This window comes from Punica granatum, chromosome 2 (assembly GCF_007655135.1).
Source record: "Punica granatum isolate Tunisia-2019 chromosome 2, ASM765513v2, whole genome shotgun sequence".
Taxonomy (NCBI): domain Eukaryota; kingdom Viridiplantae; phylum Streptophyta; class Magnoliopsida; order Myrtales; family Lythraceae; genus Punica; species Punica granatum.
Genome location: NC_045128.1, coordinates 23905587 through 23928604, shown reverse-complemented (window position 1 = coordinate 23928604; position 23018 = coordinate 23905587). Strand labels below are relative to the sequence as shown.

Genomic DNA, 23018 nt, shown 5'->3' with positions numbered 1-23018 from the left:
ACCTGAACCAGAGTTCCCCCAGCAGCTCCTGGAACAAGAACATCCCAACCCTGAGAATTTATGGTGCTTCTAACAGCTTTCAAGAGAATGGTGCAAAGTTTGGGAACCTGAAAGACAACGCTGCATACACCATTTGGTAGGTTATTTAATTGGTAAAAAAACTGGCAAACTACAAGGAAGCAGTCACACCAGATTATTTAGCAGCCATGGCATCAATCTCAACACTGCATACACCATTTGGAAGATTACCCAGACGAATCTCAGCTTCTGCATATGTCCTTATGCTGTTCTCAGGAATCCCGAAAGCTTTTCCAAGCAACTGCAAAGCCCAAGAGTCATTCATAACCCAAGTAAGAATTCTTGAGCAGAGTTGCAAATCCATAGGCCACTACAGTAGAATCATTGATGTATGGAGCTATACGCCAGCCCAAGAAGTTGCAATTCATGTTACTTTATTAATAAGAGAGCAAATAGAATGAAGAAAAAGTTTAGGGTAGGGAGGACTATTTATTGATAGGATGCAAACATAAAAAGTTAAAGAGGGAAGGACACCATGGAAGGAGGGGAATTGTGCGAGGAGGAAAGAGCAAGAGCAGCATTCAAAGATATTTAAAAGAAAAGACGTGTCTACATCATGAAAAGCCCATCACCATCTAGCTGCGAAGTCTTTCAAATCCGGATATTGTATTTGCAACTGAGATCCCAAAAAATAGCTTTTCAAGTTGGATATTCGAAAATTTGTAATTTTTGAAGACCATTGTTCAACAAAGCTTATCCCTTTCTCCTTTTGGATCAACCCATTTACTAGGGTCTTCATGACGAAAATTGTAAATCCTTAGAAAGTATGTAGAAACTTCAAGGTTAACTACCAATCACCTTCAACCATGATCCAATCTAAATGGGAACTTAGGGTACTTTTTTGTGCCATATATGAAGTGAGGCTCATATTAGCCTAATGCACTTTACAATGATCTGCTCCCAAGATTGCAAAGACGAACCCAAAATCTATACCTGAACTTTCTCGGGAAATATTTGAAGAAGTGCCTAAGAATACTCCTCAGTAAGCCTCCTAGCTCTATCAAGTGTAGCTTTAATCCTCAAACCCCAGATCATCTTGCCATCTTCACCACGTTACAAATGACAAGCTTAGAAATATAACTTTAAGTTGTTGAAAATTTCTCGAAAGTTTCCAGAATTAAAAAAAAAATGGAAAAAGGCTAACTTCCTTCTCAGAATGTCCCTTGTTCTTCCAAGGGGAAAAGCTCATCTGCCATAGCATCACATTCCTCAGGTTGCCAACTTGATAATCCTAATTGGCGAATGCCGACCAGAAGGGCATCAAGTGGATGGTTCCAAGAGTTTACCTTTTCTGATTCTACCCTCTCCGCAAGCCAATAGGCCCCTCCCAGTGCCTCAAGCGCATAAAGATGATTGTCTTAAGTAGTTATTCAAAGGAAACATAACATATGCAGAGCATAAATTTATTCCAGCAGCGAAGTAAGAGAACATCGTCGTCACTATGATTACTTCCGTGCCTCTAAACTCGATGTGCTATGAAGCTCTTCGCTTGAATTTATCGAGGCCAAATAATACAATTTTCGTGTACTGGAGCCGACTCTTGGACAAAGAAAACTGCCTCCCATCCATTGTCGAAGAGTACTCGGTGGGGCTGTGGCAGGCTTTGAACAATGAAAATATCGTTGCCAACCACGCAACCTTCTGCGTCCGGTGGTCCCCCAAACTTCCTCTCCAAGAAGAACCCGACAGCACTCAGCCTCTGCCCCAGCTGCCTCCTGAACATGGGGTCAACCGTCAGTGGCTTCTTGCTATAGTTCACGGTCAGGCGGATAACCTCGCCGTCGGCAGGGCCTGCCCCGAGCACTAGCATCTCCTCACTGAAGTTTGCAAATGCCAGTGTCTTCACGAGTCCGTCAAACTTCCCGGATGATAGGTACCACAGCATGCCCCGGGTGCCAGAGGCTAGAGTTTCCCCGAGTTCTGAGGTGATCTCAGCCTCAACCTTCTTGTGATCATGATCAGCTGGGCTCAGCGTGTGGAGGACAAATGATAGGTCCGGCGAGAGCATCTCTTGGACCAGAATTGCCATGTGAGCCTCCTTCTGAGGCACCCCAGCAACCCGTCGGCCCAAAACTGCCCTCCTTGTAGGTCGATTTAGGACGATTATAAGCTTTGATCAGATCTGATATGTGGATGAAGGGGCTCATCATGACCATGTATGTGATGTAAAGAAAGTTCTTTGGTGCATACTTTCTCCCAGGTTACTCTGAGTTACATATTGTGTCAATGATGAAATGAGAACAGCGAACATTGAGGTTGAATTGGACGTATTAATCTCATGATCGATGGTTGCACTCGCATATTGCTCCTCGCATTGCTCTCCTCTCGTATTTATTCTTGTTTTGCATGTCACACCGAGCCTTGGAGTGAAGAGAAGAAAGTTGGAGAGACAAGAAGATAGCAGGCCGATTTGAATGCGACGTGGAGACTAACCTAGGCCTAGGTTGAGTCCAGACTTGAAGACCGCCTCGGTCCGCGGTAGTCAAGGATCTTCTAAGATAGCCCATCCTGAGAACCTCATGGGATTAAGTATAAATCTCTACCTTAGTACCATGAGATAGATCTTTCCATGTTTGGTGAGTCGATTCAATGGGTTCGATGTAATTGTGTGCCCAAGATTAGCGTGTTGAAGTTACTTGTCATTTTAACTAAAACCTCACACGAACTGAGTTAATCATGTAAATTCGGTTTTAAATCGGTTTAAATTTTAGGACGGTTGAGAATTAGAGCTTTTATCGAGCGGTCCACTAATGGCCGGCTTGACGGCTCAAAACCCACAATTCAAAGCATACGGCAATACTTCAAGTCAATAATTTCACACACGGGACAATCGGGACGTTTCACTTGGCTAAATAAATCACTCGGCCGTTTAATAAATTGTACTAACCAGTCAATAATTTGTAATCGCGTTGACGGTTCAAGAGCTGTTGCCCTTTTAAAACTCATAATTTCAAAAGCATCGAGACACGTGACATACGTAACATGGATATCTAGGGAGTACTCGTGTATCTTGACTTGAGTTTGGGCCCAATTTGAGGCGGCTCAAGTTGAGGTGCACGAGTCCTTCTTAGACCACTTTCGAGCAGAGCGGCCAGTTTCTCGATTCTTTAAGGGTTTTCACGACCCCGATGGATCTGAGGGATCAGTCGACATCGGCTACTGACTTTCGATAGTCCGTGTTGTGTAGTCTCGATTTTTCATAACATCACACACATTTTTCGATTCAAGGGCATGACCATCGATTCTTGACCCGCCGACACTCTAGGCATTAGGATGACCGAAACATGCCAAATAAGAGAAGGGGCGGGCGCCTGTCAAGATGCGATTGTCACTCATACACCTCCATTTTCTGTCTGTATGTTTGTGTCACCATAGTATAGATTCGGGCGCTTAAGAATTGGATTAGAGGTACGAGCGGGGATGGTTATCTAATTCTTAAGCGTCCGAATCTATATTGTGAAAGGTTGTCTGGTCCCTCATGGGTCATGTGCAGAGATCTTGGCACCCTCGTGGTGTTTCTTGCCCTTATATCCCTAAGTTTGTGCTTATAACGAGTCAAAATACAAAAAACAGGTTAATATCAAACTCGCTTTAATCAAACATGAACAAATAGTCAAGCAAGGGTTTAAGTTTTGGGTTTCAGGTGAAAATACACTCTTGTCATAATTTGTTAAGCCCTTATCGTCACCAACAGAACAATTTAAAATAAACTCACACATTCGAGACTTGACTATAGATATCATGTCTGTCAGGTAAGTACTGCTGAATGCTACATACCCTCCTAGGGCGGCCTAGACTGATTCAGCTCGAATACATTATCTATTTTGTCTGTTTAGGATAGGAATTTTCTTGCCAAGTAACCCGATTTATAACCTGATAAATCATGTAAATCTAATAATAACACATAACTTATTTGTTTTTATCTGATTTTGTTTGTTTTCCTCTATTTTCTTGGGGGTCGAACCCTACCCATAGGATACAATGCACATGGAGTCCAACGCCCCTTCACTGTCAGTCACGTTGTCCAATGCCCTCACACACCGAGAGCATGCAACTCGAGTGCGATATGGGGTCTCGCCTAGAGTCACTATCTTGACCCGTTTAGTATCCATATGGAGAATGACTAGGGTCAGGACACGTGAAATAAGGTTAGACAATCACCTAGGAGCTTGACCGGTCCCACGGCTATCTCGAGGACTATTCTATCCTCTTAAAATCCGTTGGTTCGGTCGGATCCGATCTCCAGCTCTCACAAGCCCGCGTCGCTTTAATTTCGATTTTCGGTTGTTCAAATTACATGCTGAGCATGAACAGAATATTAGCCAAACGTGAGTCAATTGGTATCCCTTTGTTGTAATCTGTATCTATTATTTGAGAGTACATTGTGAGGTATTTATTTGTACATTTTATTTATGTAACGACCCTGGTCGACAAGCGTGGAGTTTGAGAGTCGGAACCGATCGAGCAGGTTTACGGGTCCTCGAGACAAGCTGGACCACGCGAGTCACGGAACTGGTCCAAACGGTGAACCGGCCGTCACGGCCTAGTTAGCCGAGATACGAGAACGGTGGACTGATCCCCTGACCCGAGGATCTGCTTTTCTTTCGACCTCTTAAACCAAACCAATCGCTTCTACAAATTTATGGTGTCAAAACGAGCAAGATGAGCAAAATTTAAATCAAGCGGTAAATAAATAAAAACGGCAAATGCTAGATAGACTAGAGTACCAATAGCGCGTGCTGGTATAGGCCCACCCATAACAAAATCCCCGAATTCGGAACTTCAGGTTCTGCAAGATCATATGCCTTAGCAAACTAGGTGTATCCCTTACCCCTAGAATCGAGCAACTCACCGGCCCCTGACCTTCAAATCGTAAATAGGTAGTGGCAATTCCTTTTTACGCATGTCCGTTACGTGTCCCTACAGAAATGTGGATACTCCCAAGCCATGCGATTGATCGTACCCATACGGGCCCCGACGACACGAAATTTGGATCTGCATAGTTACATATATGAAGATATATATATTGGAAGTGCGTCCATTAATGGAGGATTCCCATCTAATTTTTGTATCTAGCTTTTATAAACTCACACTGACGGTTTAAAGAATAAAAAAATAAGGCAATTGTGTCACACGACATTGAAACCTTAGGTTAAGAAGAAGAGAAATTTTAAAAAAATGTTCGTCCTTGGAATAAACTTTAGTCTACCAACTCTCTAAAATAAACAGTATCAGTGAGTTTCATAATTGCTAGAACTCCGTGACTTTAAGTATATATTCTCTAAATCATCTTCGAGGTATGGAATTAGATAATGCAGAGATAGTTCAATATTCTTCCTCGTTCCCAGATAGACACAAAAAGCTGAAGCCAATTGAGAAGTTTTTGCCTCCTGATTGTTGTGCACTCAGCCCTTCTTTCTTCTCCAACTTCTTCATAGTCATGCTTAGCTAAATAGATGTCCACCGCATGAATGAAACAAGAACATGTTTGTCTGTCCAGAATGATAATTCTGGCTCCTCTCATGGCTTTACTGAATCGTACTTCCTAATTCTAATCAAGTGCTAAGAGTCGTGACCATACCCATTTGATTCGAGATGACCATAAAGAAACGTTCTTTTCTTCACAAACTTTTTTTTAACTATTATTACAATCAATTTTTTAATAATAATTTCACCAATTATTTTGTTTGTCTCATAGATCTCTACTCCAAAATCAAACGCCTACTAACTTTTTCTTAAGTATTATTACAACTAATTTTTTAATAATAATTTCCCCAATTATTTTGTTTGTCTCATAGAACTCTACTCCAAAACCAAACGCCTATTAAATATCTAATAAAGAGGCACATGCAGTTTCGCCTACTAACCAAACACCATCTTTTATTTTGATCATATTTGCTACAAAACTCTTTATGTTTACCCAAAAGAAAAATATAATGCTTTTAACCAAAAAAAAAGAAGAAAAATATAACTCTTTACTGGCTTTCCTTTTACGAGTTGATATACTTCTCTTTTCATTTGTATAATCAATATTGTAGAATATGGTATTCTTCAACAGCGGTTTACAAAAGAGTTGCTATATAATCTAGTCTTGATTATATCCCCCTGAGATCTTTTCATTTATATAATCAATATTGTAGAATATGGTATTCCTTTTACAAGAAAAATACACCGTCTTTTATTTTGATCATATTTGCTACAAAAGCTTTACCCAAAAGAAAAATAACCCCAAAAGGAAAATATATATATATATATATATATATATATATAACTCTTTACTGTCTTTCCTTTTGCAAGTTAATATACTTCTCTTTTCATTTGTATAATCAATATTGTAGAATATGGTATTCTTCAACAGCGGTTTACAAAAGAGTTGCTATATAATCTAGTCTTGATATATCCCCCTGAGAATTATTCAAGGAAGATGGACAGAAAGAGACTACGCAAGCATGAGTCTGGTTAATGGGAATTCTTTCCTCTTAGAACTTGTACTATCTTGGGTGGTGTTAGGAGAAGCGACCACCGTACCAACGTCAGCCGATGACAATAAAGTCAGCTTGATTCCAAAGATCAAGGTCGAAATCTTTAACTATCTGCCTGATGGGGCGAACCTTAACATCCACTGCAAATCGGGGGATGATGATCTTGGGAATCAAGTGGTCCGGTCGGGCGAGATATACTCATTTCAGTTCAGGGTTAACTTCTGGGGCACCACATTATTCTTCTGCGGGGCATCATGGCAAGGCGGGCAGGTCGAGTTTGATATCTTCAGGGTCAAGAGGGACATCACATTGGGTAGGTGCTATGATCTCTGCAGGTGGGAGGCGCACAAGGATGCTATCGTCGGATTGAGAAACGATGGCACTGATAGACCCAATCTTTTTTTTCCTTGGAAGCACCAAAGTTGACGACAAGATAATAAGATATATTGTAGTAAGTCAGGTTAGAAAAGTTTATGATCTGACTGTTATTGAGAATCCTTGATAGTGGACACGTCATGCAACCGATCCAATTATTGTCATGCAACCGATCCAATTATTGTACTTCATTTTCAGGAAGGAATAAAAAATTTATTTCCCTATGCAAGGCTCTCTTCTTTTCTTCTTTTTTTTCCCTCGTTTTGGGTTATAATGCAGGCCGAAGGCCAAGGACCTGGACACCATGCACAGCTTCGTTTCTTTTCTGTGGATAAACGGGCTCAAATAAAAAGAAAACATAAATGAAGCAATACAAGGACGAGATAGTCCAAGCAGTTTGTCTAACAAGAGATGACCTAAGCTGTTAGGGGTATGAAGAACATGTTGACCGATTAATTCTAGAATCGCCCGCCAAAGATGAAGCCGTAGAGAAGTCCTGGCAATATATTCTAATAGCATATTATGTAAGTTGTTAGACGGATCAAGAACACAGTGACCTACTGATTCCAAAATCACCCGCCAAACATAAACTCAATCCCTCATGATGTGTGAGTCACCTCAACATCTCAGTCACATGAGAGAAGCGTGCTCTTGAAAATCGAACGGTAATCTACTATTAGCTAGCTGGAGAACCAGTGCTTGGCTTTGGAACTAGGCCACGAACTAGCTAGGAATCCACCTCCAACACAATCGTTATGAGTCTCTGTGGCCTCCGAGCGAAAATCGGAAAATTGGACCAATTTGTAATTACGAAAAACTTTAGGCATATCACTATAAATTTTAAAAAACATAAGGGTAGCTGTGGTCATTATAAAAGCACAGGGCGTTTGGAGGGTCGAATGCATCTTGGCGCTTGGGGCAATGACGCCGTCGGGGAAGATCCGACTGAGGTGCGTCGATTGCTGGTTGAAAACTATTTCCAAACCCCCTCTCCGGCCTGGGCTTTGCCCCCTCGCACCGGAGGGGTAAAGCCCTACAATCCCCCCAGTTTCAAGTCTTTTTCTTCAATAAATATTTTCTTTCTAATCGTTATATCATCTCAAGTTCGAAAAATAATAATAATAATAATAATTCTTTTGATAAGTATGATAATAATAATAGTTCATGAAATCATCATGTTTCACATTTTCCTTAATTAAAATTACAATTTTTTTAGATTTTTTTTTTCTGATCGAGTCAAATCGTTAATGTTAACTCGGTGAGGTCCTGGCATTTTTCACTTATGTGGCCATCAAAAACAAAAAAAATAAATAAGTGTCATGCACCACATCAATTAGTAGGCAAATGTATTTTGCTCTTCAAACATTTTCTAGTTTGGAAGTAACATTTTTCTCAAAACAAGATTAAATAGTTCTAATTTAGAATGATTTTGATTATTTTCTTCGTAAAAACCCTTTTGTTTTTTTGTTGATATACATTATTTACCGAATAATTCTGCCCACACGGTAGATGTTTGTCTTAAGTATTTATTCAAAGGAAACATAACATGGGCAGAGCATAATTTTATTTAAGCAGCGAAGTAAGACGACATCGTCATGACTGATTACTTATGTACCTTCAAACCCGATGTGCTATGAAGCTCTCCACTTGAACTTATCGAGGCCGAATAATACAACCTTCGTGCACTGGACTCAACTCCTGGACACAGAAAACAGGCTCCCATCCATTGTCGAAGACTACTCAGTGGGGCTGTGGCCGGCTTTGAACAATGAAAATATCGTTCCCGACCACACAACCTTCCACATCCTGCGGTCCCCCAAATTTCCTCTCCAAGAAGAACCCGACAGCACCCAGCCTCTGCCCCAGCTGCCTCCTGAACACAGGGTCAACCGTCAGTGGCTTCTTGCTGTAGTCCACGGTCAGGTGGATAACCTCGCCATCGGCAGGGCCTGCCCCGAGCACTAGCATCTCCTCACTGAAGTTCGCAAATGCTAGTGTCTTCACGAGTCCGTCGAACTTCCCGGATGATAGGCGCCACGGCGTGCCCCGGGTGCCAGAGGCCAGAGTTTCCCCGAGTCCTGGGGCGATCTCGGCCTCAACCTTCTTGGGATCATGATCAGTTGGGCTAAGCGTGTGGAGGACGAATGATAGGTCCGGCGAGAGCATCTCTTGGACCAGAATTGCCATGTGAGCCTCCTTCTGAGGCACCCTAGCAGACCGTCGGCTCAAGACTGCCCTCCTCGTGTAGAGGGAGGCCCACACCCTACTGATTGAATTCCCAAGGACTGCAGGGTTGGAGGGCCCCACATTGGGGATTGACTCGTACAGTCCTGCTGCAGACATCCCTGCCAAGTCCTCGACGTTTGCACTCGAGCGAACAATTAGTCGGGCATTTCCCGGAAATATTCTGCTGATGCTTTCGATGATTTCTTTTGGGGAATTCAGGGCACTTATAAGTTCTTGAAGTCGAAGACAGAGAGCGTCCAGTTGTCCATCCTCGAGTTTGGCATTTTCTAGCTCATCCAAAAGGGAGAGGAATGTGTGCATTGAGCTGCTCCGCTCTAAAGCCAATTCCATGGAGCCAAAAGGTATCACTGCACCTGATGGTACCTTAAAAGAAGCAGGCACTCCTTCCTCACTATAGACTGCACAAGGGAGAAAACATAAGTTGTAGCAACTCATCATGAAGCAGATCAACAAACTCGTAACAAAGAATGGTGGGTACAACTATAAAAATAGGGAAAAGTACAAAAACCCCACTTGTAGTTTGGAGTCGGGACAAATTGAACCCTGTGTTTTTGTTAGGATTAGCCCCCTGTGGTGTATTCCGTTAGACAGAGGGGGGTTACGGCGTTAGTTTTTTTCCATTTTCAGTCCTCAATCTTTAGCCTCATGATCATTTTGGTTCTAAATCTTTTCTTTTATCATTCCTACCCTCAACTTTCCATTTTGTTTCATTTTAGTCCTACAAAGAAAATCGAAAGAGAAGGAGGGATCAGGGCTGCCAATTCCACGAAGGACACCGGCGACCTCGATGGAGAGGTCGGGGTCGCCGATTGGAGGCCCCAACCCCAAATTGATTGGGGACTTCGAGTCGAAGGTCCCCAATCGATTCGGGATCGGCGGCCCCGACCCCTCATTCCCTTTCGATTTTTTTTGTAGGACTAAAATGAAACAAAATGAAAAGTTAAGGGTAGAAATGATAAAAGAAAAAAATTTAGAACCAAAATGATTAAAATGCTAAAGATTGAGGACTGAAAATGAAAAAAAAAAAGAACTAATGCCATAATCCCATATGTCTAACAGAGTACTCCAGGGGGGCTAATTATCCCTAATAAAAGCACAGGGTGCAATTTGTCACAATCTCAAACCACAAAAGGAAATTTTGTACTTTTTCCATAAAAATACAACGGGAAGGCAAATCACCTATGAGTAAACTATTGCAGAAAATAGAGATTTAATCTTAGAAAGGGATGAGAAAGCAGAAAATCCAGCAAGTATTGGGAGAGGCCCGTTTGATTTTACAATCTGATTTTAAGATTTTAACTCTAACTCTACTTACTACATAACAAAAGTCAACAACACAATTATTACTTTTTCATTTTTCTTCAATTAATCATTCAATTAAATTTTTAATAATAAATTCTTTCAACTATTCATTATTTTTTTCACAATACAATCATTACTGTTTTTTAACAATTCAATACTTTTTCCCTTTTTCTCATAATTCATCATCACAATCATTACAAATCAATCAAAATCAAAACTCAACTCCACCCAACTCTAAAACTAAACACAGTAAGTGTTTACATTTTCTGGTATTGATTTAGTTTTTACTTTTTTTTTTTCGTACAACCCCACAAGCCCAGTGGACCTCGACTAATCCAATTCGAGCTAAATTGGCCCACTAAGAGGGTAAAGCTATCTTAGCATGAATTTTCCCATTCATAAGAGTCGAGCCCGAGACCTTATTTAAGGGGAACAAGCGCCGCACCGCTTGAACCAACCCGTGTTAGTTTAAGTGTTCATATTTTAGTTTCACGCTTTAGATATCCCATATGGACGTAACAAATTACCTGTTATCAAATCTAAATATATATCTGTACTTCTCTACTATTATAAACTTATAAAGGCCAAAGGATGCCTTTCATCTCACTTTTCCTTTCCCTAATTGCTCATCCTATAAACTTACAGGACCACTAAATTGACGATATAATGGTGAATTTCATAATAGTGACTACACAATAATAAATTACTTCTTCAGCTAAAAAAATGAAAACATGAGCTACCCACTGACATCTCTTTCATTCTCTCATTCATCCCTATTTTTTCTCCACTTTCTCCTCATCACTTATTTCAAGTCTCTGCTCAGCTAATTTGAGATTTGTTTTTCTTTTTCCTATTCTTCCTTGTAAAATTTGTAACGTATCAATATTAATCCATTCATTTTTCGAAAAATTATTTGGTTATAATCGTTTGAAACCTAATTAAGTTATATTTCTAACATATATATAATTCTCTAATATCCATTTGGTTTTTTAGCTTTTCCTGTTGTACGAGTTCTGCGCCTTGCACTGGTGCATCGAAATACTGAAATACTTGGGTATATAAAGTCTAAAAGACAATGCATCAGTTAATTCCAAGCTTAGTGGACCATGGCGTCTTCTACTGTCAGGAAATTGATCGTGTTGAGCAGCGACAATATCACTCACCTTTATCAGAAGCAGCAGCCAAAGATGCTAAACGACCACATGCAGCAGCTTTAGCACCAGATGTTTGTGTCTCTGCCTCTGCAAGCATTAGAACTCCCCCACTAGATGTATCCTGAAATCCAATTATTTTCTTCATCCATGTGAAAGTTTGCAGTAAAATAAGTAGCTGTTTCTACATGACTCAGGTAGTTTGGCAGCATTACTTATGCAACCATTTTCAAAGAGTAGTTGGAAATAGAATTACGAATGGGGAAAAAAAATGCTTTGGAGAAGTGGGACCCATGAATCTTCCAACAGAATGTTTTTGCAAAACCATGAGTCACTGTGAAGTCCCAGTAGCATTTTTCTTTAGCTACTCAAGTGTGGTCCCTATATCTTATATTTTTATACTCCCTGAAATCTCTCTCTATTTGAAGCAATTTTCTTCAGCTGCTCAAGAACATAAGATTACTAATTAAGCATTATTAACCTTAATCAAGCCAGGCTTCCTGGTAGGAGGCAAAGAAGGATCATATGGTCCACTTGCTCCAGCTGGCGACGCACCATTACCCAGAAGGTCCTCTCTACCAGTATTATGGCTTTCAGGCAATGAAGGAAATATTTGAACACCTGTTGAGGATGCTTCGAGCCTGAAAACCCAAGAAAGGAGAAGACAAATTATATCACATAATCAAATTACAAATGACAGACTTCGGATCAAACTTAAGTGATTTTGAATTAAATGACCTCACAAATTTTCCAACGAGCTTCTGTATGTCATCAATCATATCATCAGCTTCACAGGTCACAAAGACAACTCTCTCCTGCCACATCATCATAAGTTGAGTATTGAATATTGCTGACTGACTCCACAATTTCTTTGGGTTCTTTACTTTCTAATCCTTTTCTGAACATGGCTTTTTCTCATCTGCCAATGCCATATAGAAGAAAAGGTTACTTGGAGAAGAAAGACTCACTTGACGGGCCCTGACTCCAAGATGAGACAAGTGAGGGAGCTCTTGCAGGAGTACGACTCCCGCTATGTTTTTCCCTGCAGCTGTTACCTGAGATATACATCAAACAGAGGATTTTCATATTTATTCTAGGCCATTTCTCCAGTGTGTATAATAGTGTGGAAAAATGCATAACTACTCCCTAAAATCTTCCTCTCTTTCAAGTATGGTCTCTACATGTTAATTTTCTAGTACGGTCCATTACTGTCTCAGAAATTCTAATCCATAAAATATCATTCTGTTTGGGTTGTCGTGTGTCATGCGCTAACATGACAAACATAGTTAAGCTGTTTATTGTGCATTAAAGTGAATAAATTTTGACGAAATCAGTGTCATTTGGCAGTTGTGAACACATTCTCATAGTTAAGCATGTGACTTACATTAATCAGTCGTGTCATTGGTCATGATAGAAATCAGTGCCAAGTGATAAAGTTGAAATTTTTAGTGAAGTTGGAAAAAATAAACCATATAGCATGTTGTGAAAACAAGCCATAGAAGTAGTGAACTGAAATGAAATTACAACCTCTTCATCTCCATCAGCTCTCTTGACCATGAGAATAAGAGGCCCATCTACAGATGATGAAATTGACCCAGGTGCAATCGTCTCGACCTACATTGAGATTTTAGTAATAATAGCATTTTAAATAAACAGTCACTCAGAAAAATATTGCTGCTTTTATTAGTTGAGACTAACCTGAACCAGTGTTCCCCCAGCAGCCCCTGGAACAAGAACATCCCAACCTTGAGAATTTATGGTGCTTCTAACAGCTTTCAAGAGAAGGGTGCAAAGTTTGGAAACCTGAAAGACAACACTGCATACACCATTTGGTAGGTTATTTAATTGGTAAAAAAACTGGTAAACTACAAGGAAGCAGTCACACCAGATTATTTATCAGGCATGGCATCAAACATGAAGGTGCCCCACAAAAGATTTCAATGATAAGGGGCTTCTGAAGATTACCCAGCACGAATCTCAGCTTCTGCATATGTCCTTATGCTGTTCTCAGGAATCCCGAAAGCTTTTCCAAGCAACTGCAAAGCCCAAGAGTCATTCATAACCCAAGTAAGAATTCTTGAGCAGAGTTGCAAATCCACGGGTCACTATAATTGAATCATTCACGTATGGAGCTATCTGCCAACCCAAGAACTTGCATTTCATGTCTCTTTATTAGTAAGAGAACAAAACGAATGAAGAAAAAGTTTAAGGTAGGGAAGAGTATTTATTGATTGGATGCAAACATAAGAAGTTAAAGAGGGAAGGGCACCATTGGAGGAGGGGAATTGTGCGAGGAGGAAAGAGCAAGAGCAGCATTCAAAAATATTTAAGAGAAAACAGTTGTCTACATCATGAAAAACCCATCACCATCAAGCTGTGAAGTCTTTCAAATCCAATGGTTTAGCTGGAGACTGTATTTACAAGCGAGATCCTAAAAAAAAGTTTTTCAAGCTGGATATTCAAAATTTTGTAATTTTTGAAGACTAATGTTCAACGAAGCTCATCCCATTCTCCTTTTGGATCAACCCATTTACTAGATCTTCACGATGGAAATCCTAAATCCTTAGAAATTATGTAGAAACTTCAAGGTTAACCACGAATCACCTTCAACCATGATCCAATCTAAATGGGAACTTAGGGTACCTTTTTGTGCCATACATTAAGTGAGGCTCATATTAGTCTAATGTCCTTCACAATGATCTGCTCCCAAGATTGCAAAGATGAACCCAAAACTATACCTGAACTTTCTCAGGAAATATTTGAAGAAGTGCCTCAGAATACTCCTCAGTAAGCCTCCTAGCTCTATCAAGGGTAGCTTTAATCCTCAATCCCCAGATCATCTTGCCATCTTCACCACCTTGGCAAGCATAGAAATACAACTTTCAGTTGTTCAAAATTTCTAGAAAGATTCCAGAATTAAAAGGAAAAAAGAAAAAAAGGAAAAAGGTTACCTTCCTTCTCAGAAAGTCCCTTGTTCTTCCAAACAGCAAGCTCATTAGCAATAGCATCACATTCTTCAGGTTGCCAACCTGATAATCCTAATTGGCGAATGCCAACCACAAGGGCATCAAGCGGATTGTTCCAAGAGCTTATCTTTTCTGATTCTACAGTCTCAGCAAGCCAATGGGCCCCTCCCATTGCCTCAAGCGCATTAAGATATCTATGGAGATGCATGAACATAAATATTTTGTTACATATATGAAGATATATATATTGGAAGTGTGTATATTGATGGAGGATTCAAATCTAATTTTTGCATCCAGCTTTTATAAGCTCATGTTAACAGTTTAAAAGAATCATAAAATAAGACAATTATATAACACAACATTTAAACCTTAGGTTAAGAAGATGAGAAATTCAAAAACATATTCATCTTAAAATTCAGACAACAAAATGATATCTATTTTTGAACCTTGGAATAAACATTAGTCTGCCAACTCTCTAAAATAAACTGTAGCAGTGGGTTTCACAATTGTTAGAACTCCGTGTTCTCTACATCATCTTCAAGGTATGGAAAATTAGATAATGCAGACACAGTTCATTTTTCTTCTTAGTTCCCGAATAGACACAAAAAGCTGAAGCCAATTGAGAAGTATTTGCCTCCTCATTGTTGTTGTACACTCAGCCCTTCTTTCTTCTCCAACTTCTTCATAGTCAAGCTTAGTTAAATAAATGTCATGAAATAAGAACATGTTTGTCTGTCCAAAATGATAATTCTGGCTCCCATCATGGCTTTACTGAATCATACTTCCCAATCCTAACCAAGTGCGAAAAGTCGTGACGGTACCCATTTGATGCAAGGTGACCATAAAGGAAACAACAAAAGGTCATGTATAGTTACTTGATAGTATGTACAAAGATGTCCTTTACAAAGTCTTAAAGACCAGAGAACCATATAATAGCCAGAAAAAGATTTAGATACCTGCTTAGGAGAACAAAGGAATAGTCCTCAAGACCAATCTCACAGAGACGCCACTGTAACAAGATAAGGCCAGACGATAGAGCTTAAAAGCATATCTCAAATTACAGAAAAACCCAAAGGAGATATTCCACCTCCTCTTTTTTCCTATATTCTCCTATGATAATCAAGGCATGTTAATAAACTAACCTTTTGGCGCATTGCAATTGCAGCATCAGGGGCATCATTTCGAAGACCGCTTTCAAGACCTTTTGTGATCATTTCCCTCAGAGCATTCAAAGCATGCATGGTTCGGATCAAGAGGTTGATGCCCTTGCTTTCTGAAATATCTTGTGACCCACTTGAATCCAAACTCTAGGATCAATCGGAAAAAACAGAGCGTATCCTCAATGTAGAATAAATATGTGCCACAAAAAGAGATAAAACTAATATCAAGTTAACAATATGTACATGCAGGAATCATATTGAATCCCTGATAAGATCCAATTTTTATAATCATTGTTAGCACCTCCTAGTCAAGGCTGTCAAAGCAACTTTCTAGAGAGACACAGTAGAGGGTCCACAAAACCAAATTTCAAAATCAAAAGGTCTACGAACCATGCACAGCAGGCAGCCAAGTAAATATGTAGTCTTTATGATAAACACGTGTCAACCATCATCAACAACATATACTGCAAATTATATCACAAATAACTAAGTTAAAAACAAGTCTAATTTCAGCGAAGTATTCCATTCTTTATATGTAAAATTTGGATTATATGTAATTATTTTAGTTAATCTTCACTTTGTCTAGCCAAAAGAAAATGTATGCACAATTCTTTATATTTGTTTATCTACGTGTATCAATTCTTAAAATTTTCTGCTAATCTATGAGATATTAAAATCAATTATTGCAATCAGAAGTACGATGATGCATAATGGCCACTTCAGAACAGGAAGACAAAATAAGAAAGTACCCCGAACTTTTGAAGGGGCTTCAACAAATCAGGCAATACTACCTTTCTCCCATATCACTTTTGTGAAAAAACAAGAAGACGGAGAAGCTCTAGGCAGCATTCCTGCCCCTCTACATACATCTTATATGGTAAGCAGTTAACCTCTATTTGAGGGGCTCCTCTTGTGCAAGCACAAAATTTCGGTCACGAGGGTCAGCAAGTGGGATCGTCATGTGACACGTAATTCCACCGAATTGATTTATATGTTTATATAATGAGTTGAAGAGTCTGTTGCATTGCCAAGATGATGCAGCACGAATAAGAGGCCCGTAAAATTATATGATGATCTTGACAGCCTTGCTCTTGGCACTTATATCAATGAAATTATCCTTCGTGACTGAAATAAAGGCACTATGTAGATGAACTCCAACTCATAGGAATGCTTTGTGCGAGTGTCCACGGCAAAGAGGAAAAATCGTGTCTATAAATGAACGTCAAGCATATAAGAACTGCCTGTCTACCTCCTTGCTTTCCAGAAACAGTGCAAGAGCTGATAATGCACGCTCGTCTAAGGATTCTTTGATTGATTCAAGCTGCTCAGCAAGGCTGCACCAAACCAGGGAGAAAAGCCGAAAAAAATAAAAAAAAAGGAGAAATCAGCAAGGCTGCAACAGGACAAATCAGCTGAATATTAATAAATATGTGCATATTCTATTGTAAAAGCAAGAACAAACAATTATGGGAAAATTTTATTGGCTAACTCATTTTGAAGATAACTAACCTATGCAGCATTTTTTTAAAAAAAAAAATTAAAGAATCAAACTACTTAAAGAAAATTAGGAAAAATAAAGAAGGAAAACCAAGGGTGGAGAGACATCCGAAAAGCGAAGTCATGAAGAACATGATTTCGGCAACAAAACACAGACTATGAACTGCAAAAGCATCTTTCCAATTAGATGATCTAAGTCTAAAAATTCAACGAATCAGACCTTCCAGCATTGAAGAAGTCTTTGAGTTCATAATGAAATATCTTGAATTGTTCAACAAATGCTTCACTATATTCTCCAGGGTTCTTGGTAATTCTTGCGAGCATTGCTTCAGTGGCAACCAAATCTTCGGGGCCAGCATTCCGATGAAGCTTGTTTTGGATTGTATGCTTGATCTCTTGCTGCATTGGAATAAACAAGCTACATCAGTTGACAATGTACAGATAATTGATATATTTTTATATTGGAAATCTAGAGAATCACACACCAAACCCTTTATGAAGCATAACCTTGAGGTCATGAGGGATATCATTCCGATGAGCAATGTCTCTTATGCGAGTTAGAGGAACAGATGCAGTGAATTCTGTTTTGAAGGATGGCAAGCATGGATGGATTCTGCGGATGACGAGTATTTCCTGCACAGCATAATATTAGAAGGGGCGACTCCATAAGTTAGACTAAACACTTCGCTTCTACGTAACAAATAATACAGCACCACATTATGTTCATGAATTGCCTCTACTATTTGGAAGTCATGAAAGAAAAGGAATAGCTGAATTTTTTCCATTGGGTGAACATAGTTGATTAAGAGTGAACTTCTAAAGAGTTTCTGATTAAGTTGCCAGCATACTTTAAAGCTACTCTTTTAGATCAACTGGAAAAATGATAAGTGAGAGAGTGCAGATAGAGAGAGAGATTATGTAACTAGAGTTATATATCCTACAGAGATTGATCATATCATCTAAACATTGCAAATCCTAATATTGACCTAGATGACTTTTAATTTTACATTCCAAAAGTGTGAGTAAATTTGGAGAGACTGAACATTTGCTCATTTTTAACCACAATGTTCATGCACAATTATGTAGGCAAGTCATCTGAGGACCAACGAAAAGATGACTAACAAGAGCTTGCCAAGATCAAATGAACTTTACATCGTTAAAATAAGACATCTTCCAACAACTGAATCGGAAGCAGTGATAGAAGGGTTAAAAACTTTGACAATACGAAGATTGAGGCAAACAGCTAGCCAGTCTAGCTCCAATAGCTACAACGAGGAGGAAAGACAACAAATTTTCTAACTGTATATTCACTTTGACTTCTGCCACATTCCTATCCAGTACCTTGTCAGGTACTTTTTGAGAGTAAAGTTTATGTTGGGTATAGCTCATAAGATACAGTACAGAACATACTTTCATCAACATTAGATCCATGGAAATTGAAAAAAGATCTTGTCCACATGGAACTATCTTATTGAAAGCTTAACGTGAAGTTAAATAGTAAAGTTCCACGTGATGATATAGAAAAGCCATAAAATCATGCAGTACCTTAGGTGAAGCATCTTTTCTACAGGCGATTCTCTCCAGCTCACGAAAGATAAGCCTGGAAATCTCTGCATGCCTGTTAGGTCGCCTGTGACCACCATCTTCAAAACAAGGTATTTGTCCTGTGTTTATCCACTGCATAAGAAGAAGGTCTAAGAAAATAATATCGAAACTACTTCATGGACCAATTTGGAAATAGTTGGATAGTTAACCTTTAGATAGATGGATGAATAGACGAGAGCCTCCAAACGATCTCCACTTTCAGGACTTTCAACAATTAGCTCACGAACAATTTCAAGCTTTGACAAGACCAAACAAATTCTGAGTATATAAGTCAAAAATTGAATACTATAGTGTCCTACTCATATCTAATTGTGGTTCAGTTACAGAATTGTGAACCAAAGGACCACAAGACTAAACTAGGCAATATGATATGCTTAGAGGAGATGGACCACAAGAACAGAGTAGGAACTCTCTGATAGACCATGTTGCACGCGTGAAGGACTATCAATTAAACAAATAAGACAGACACAAGCAAGGATGAAAAAGACATCGGTTAAGCTCGTGCTCCAAAACTTTCTTATAAAGATTAGTCATTCTTCTCGAGTTTGCAACATCCTCCATTAGTCTATTCCCCGCAACCATCTCAATAACTTCAGTAAAAATCTCCCTGAATTTTAATGTTTTAATTATTGTCAAATTGCGTAAACTTAGCAGTTTGCTGCTAAATTTGTTGGCCTGGACTACTGAAGATTTAACAACACAATCGAAATAATTTGATTGACAGTATGTGAAATATCTGGGGTTATGCGAAACCATCTCAAACTAAAAACCACTAACAATTTCACTGCATATCTTTACCTTACGCCACCAGTTTCTTCCACTGCGATCACCTTCAACCAACTTCAAAGCCAATCCTTCAAGACCTGAGGTGTCCCATTTGATATGCGATCCCTTATTACCATGCTCATTAGAGCGCATAAAGGAGGCAGCCTTTCCTTGCCACTGTTCAACAAAAGGACTGGTCTCCACCTCTGCAAGACCAGCACCATTTTCAGGGGCAGAAGCACCATTCTCCCCTTCATCTAGTACCAGATCCTCATCCTCTTTGAGGTCCAAAGGTATCAGCTCCACAGCTTCTCTAGTCTGATCCCAGTTACAGACCATGGCATAATGTCCTCTTTTGGGCAGCTTCACAACCCGATTGTCACCCAATTCCCATGCAAGGCTCTTGTCCTTCCTTATAATTATAAACTTATACTCTGCAGTTTCACCCCCTTTTAGTTCCAAGTCACAAACCCATCCATTCTCCGTCCAGTTCATCCGCACGTTCTTCTTCCATGATCCCAATTCCTTTGTGGACCCCAAGATAGCCACATTTTCCCCGAATTCAACTTGATGATCCAACCTAATGCTGAGTTGCACCTTGTCATGTCCAGACTTTGACTTCATTTTCTTCTCTCTCTTATCTTTTTCTCTGAAAAGAAAGAAGAAAATCAGCTTATAATTTTTCACACCGTTAACATAAATTCCCCGGATAAGTTGTGAAAGTGCATTGACCCCATTGGAGGAGTCAAAATCGGGCAACCTTCAACTTCCAGAGAGGGTAACGAACAGGTGCTATTTCATTTGCTCAGCCAACGAATGGCAATGAAAGATATTTCCGTAACCCTCAAAACAATTGATCAACCATAAGACAACCCTTTGACCGAAAATGACTCCTGCTGGCTGGCCTTCATTATTCTCAATTAAAGTAATGTCATTCCGCAGGGTGTCCAATGTACCATACCCAATATTAGATCTTTCGACTATAATGACACAAACAACCGAAGCGATTGAATGTCTAATTCGGCAAATCAACTCAGAACTAGACCCCGCCATATCAACTAACTGCAACACGGAAATCGTTTCTAGTCGGCATTCAAGCTATACATATCGGCCACGCATAGTTCAAATGAGAAATGGAGGGGAGGGGAGGGGAGTGGGGGGCCTGAGAGATTGAAACCTCGCAAGCATCAACGCAGAACACGCATTAAGATTGAAATTCATCACAGAACAGCAGCAGCTACCTAATGTCAGTGGAGGAAACAGCTTCAACTACAGTGCGCGGCTTCCTTAAGCTGCTATTCTGACGATTGAGACGCAAAGGATCGCGCGCGGGAAAACAAATCCTCGGCTCGAGCAGCGGAACTTTGGCAGAGGTTGAAGAGAGGAAGTCGAGCCTCCGTTCCCTGAGGTTCTGCGTGAAATCGGCAGAGCAATTCAAGCCCCGTAGAGAACTCATCTGTCAGATAGTACGGAGACAAGAAGAAGAAGAAGAAGAAGAAGAAGAAGAAGAGAGAGAATGGAGCTTTGCTTCAGTCACTGATGATTCTTGGAGCTTTTTTTAGAGTTGATGAAACGAAATGAATATCTCGGGAGGCTGACGCTCTCACGGCCTGACACGTGTCCGAAATGGACAAATCCCAAAGAGAGATCTAAGGGAAAAAAATATCTCGAACCTACCTAGAGCAAAGGTACCATATATTATATTCGAGTCTCGGAGAAAATTCAATGGTATCTAGTGGGAGACTCAACTTGAGTCTGGATTGATGGAGGATATTGGATTTTGACAGGATTAGTGGATGCACGAGTTAATTTTTATATATGAATTATTATGTTAATTTAATTATTTCGACGGAAAGTTAAATCCCCATTGCCTCCTTGAAAGAGATGTCTTGAATCACTAGATGATGGAGGACATACCTGTCCAACTACCCTCGTATTATACTATGCTCTTGTGTAGTATGAACAGCTTTTTGAAGTTGTCAATTTAATGTAATGGTCTGACTAGACCCGAAAGATCCATCACATATAGAATGAACAATTTTCTTTCTTTTTTTCAGTGAAAATCAATTTTCTTATTTAGAATAATAATATCTTTTCTATCAAATGCAAATTTGAAACAATAAGTTTCAACCAAGTAGACAACGCCGATTCCGGCCACCACCTCCATTCACTAACAGGATTGATTTTAGCCCAATTAAGTGATGAAAGTTTAATTTTAACGCTTAATTTGGCTAATCAAACGCAACCCAACTTTTTGTGTAAAAGTTAGTGTAATTTTAAGTACAATTAGTGTAAGTTTTATGATTCCTCAATAATTTACAATTAATAATCATGTGCATTACACATGCTTATTTTAATTAATTATATATGTATTTCGTATAGTATTTAAGCATTTATGATGTTAAATGTAATAAGATATATATATTATCAATTTCAACATTCTAACATGATCATTGATTTTGTATACAAAATGCAAATATTATTCTATTAAGGAATTTTTACGCTATATAGTCCATAATTTACGCGTTTTGTCAAATCTATCATATACTTTTCTTTTGTCAGATATATCACATGGTTTACATTTTACTTCAAATTTATCCCACCGTTATATCTCCGTCAATATTTAATGGTTTTGCTACTATGACCCATTTTATCCAGGATAGAATTGAAAAAAAAATTAAAATCATGGGATACTTTTGAGGAAATCATTAAAACCATATGATAGATTTGAGAAAAAAATTAAAACCATGAGATGGATTTGGAGCCTACTAACATTTTATTAACAAACAAGATAACGCTATGATAAATTTCGAGCAAAATGTAAACCATGAGATATATCTGATAAAAAAATATATATGATAGATTTGACAAAATATAATCACGGGTTATAAGGCATAATTTCCCCTTCTATTAATATTGCAAGTGTCTAATATAGTCTTTTTTCATAGATTTCATTTCCTAATATTATACATTCTTAGTAAAATTTTAAAATTTTCATTAATTTTAATGATTGATCCTAATACCCTCAATGCCAATTTGACCTTCAATTTGGATCCTAAGACTCGATTAGTAGGTTTATTATCCTTAATCTCCACGATTCATGTTAATATACATGATCAACCATTTTTAATCATTTTACACACCAATTTGGATTTTTTTTTCAATTAATCTCAAAATTAAGGTGGTGTTGAATACATTAAGCGCTCAAAAATTAAGCAATTAATTAGTTAAGAGAAAAAATATATAAGAAGAAAGGAGAAATGAATAAGGATGAGAAAAGTTTTATGAGAGTTAATGACACACCCTCAAGGTCACAAAGACCTTCCTAAGGGTTTATGACACACTAATTAGTATCTAATTACCCTCAACCCCACGTGGTTAGGTCAAGTT

The 23018-nt window shown here is 39.0% G+C and overlaps 2 protein-coding genes, 1 long non-coding RNA gene and 1 other non-coding gene across 4 annotated transcripts; 2 read left to right on the top strand and 2 right to left on the bottom strand.

Annotated features, from left to right (window-relative positions):
• Positions 1-1235, bottom strand: LOC116194436. Its single transcript, XR_004154439.1, has 3 exons — positions 1012-1235; positions 250-319; positions 1-120 (listed from the first exon to the last, which is right to left on the bottom strand). It is a non-coding gene; the product is annotated as an uncharacterized LOC116194436 (long non-coding RNA).
• A 5292-nt stretch (positions 1236-6527) lies between these two features.
• On the top strand, positions 6528-6986 carry LOC116193790 (S-protein homolog 6-like). The gene has a single exon (XM_031522539.1). It carries the CDS (start codon positions 6528-6530, stop codon positions 6984-6986), a length of 459 nt encoding a protein of 152 aa, XP_031378399.1.
• Positions 6987-7838: 852 nt separating this feature from the next.
• On the top strand, positions 7839-7961 carry LOC116198279. Its single transcript, XR_004155220.1, has one exon. It is a non-coding gene; the product is annotated as a U4 spliceosomal RNA (small nuclear RNA).
• A 398-nt stretch (positions 7962-8359) lies between these two features.
• LOC116194435 (phosphoglucan, water dikinase, chloroplastic) lies at positions 8360-21184 on the bottom strand. Its single transcript, XM_031523244.1, has 19 exons — positions 20870-21184; positions 19662-20277; positions 19013-19099; positions 18804-18935; positions 17766-17891; positions 17479-17657; positions 17011-17095; positions 15744-15908; positions 15558-15610; positions 14587-14795; positions 14374-14492; positions 13601-13671; positions 13334-13451; positions 13163-13249; positions 12604-12690; positions 12374-12450; positions 12117-12276; positions 11648-11759; positions 8360-9580 (listed from the first exon to the last, which is right to left on the bottom strand). The coding sequence occupies exons 1-19, from the start codon at positions 21082-21084 to the stop codon at positions 8676-8678; spliced, it is 3603 nt and encodes a 1200-aa protein (XP_031379104.1). The 5' UTR covers positions 21085-21184; the 3' UTR covers positions 8360-8675.
• Positions 21185-23018: the final 1834 nt, after the last annotated feature.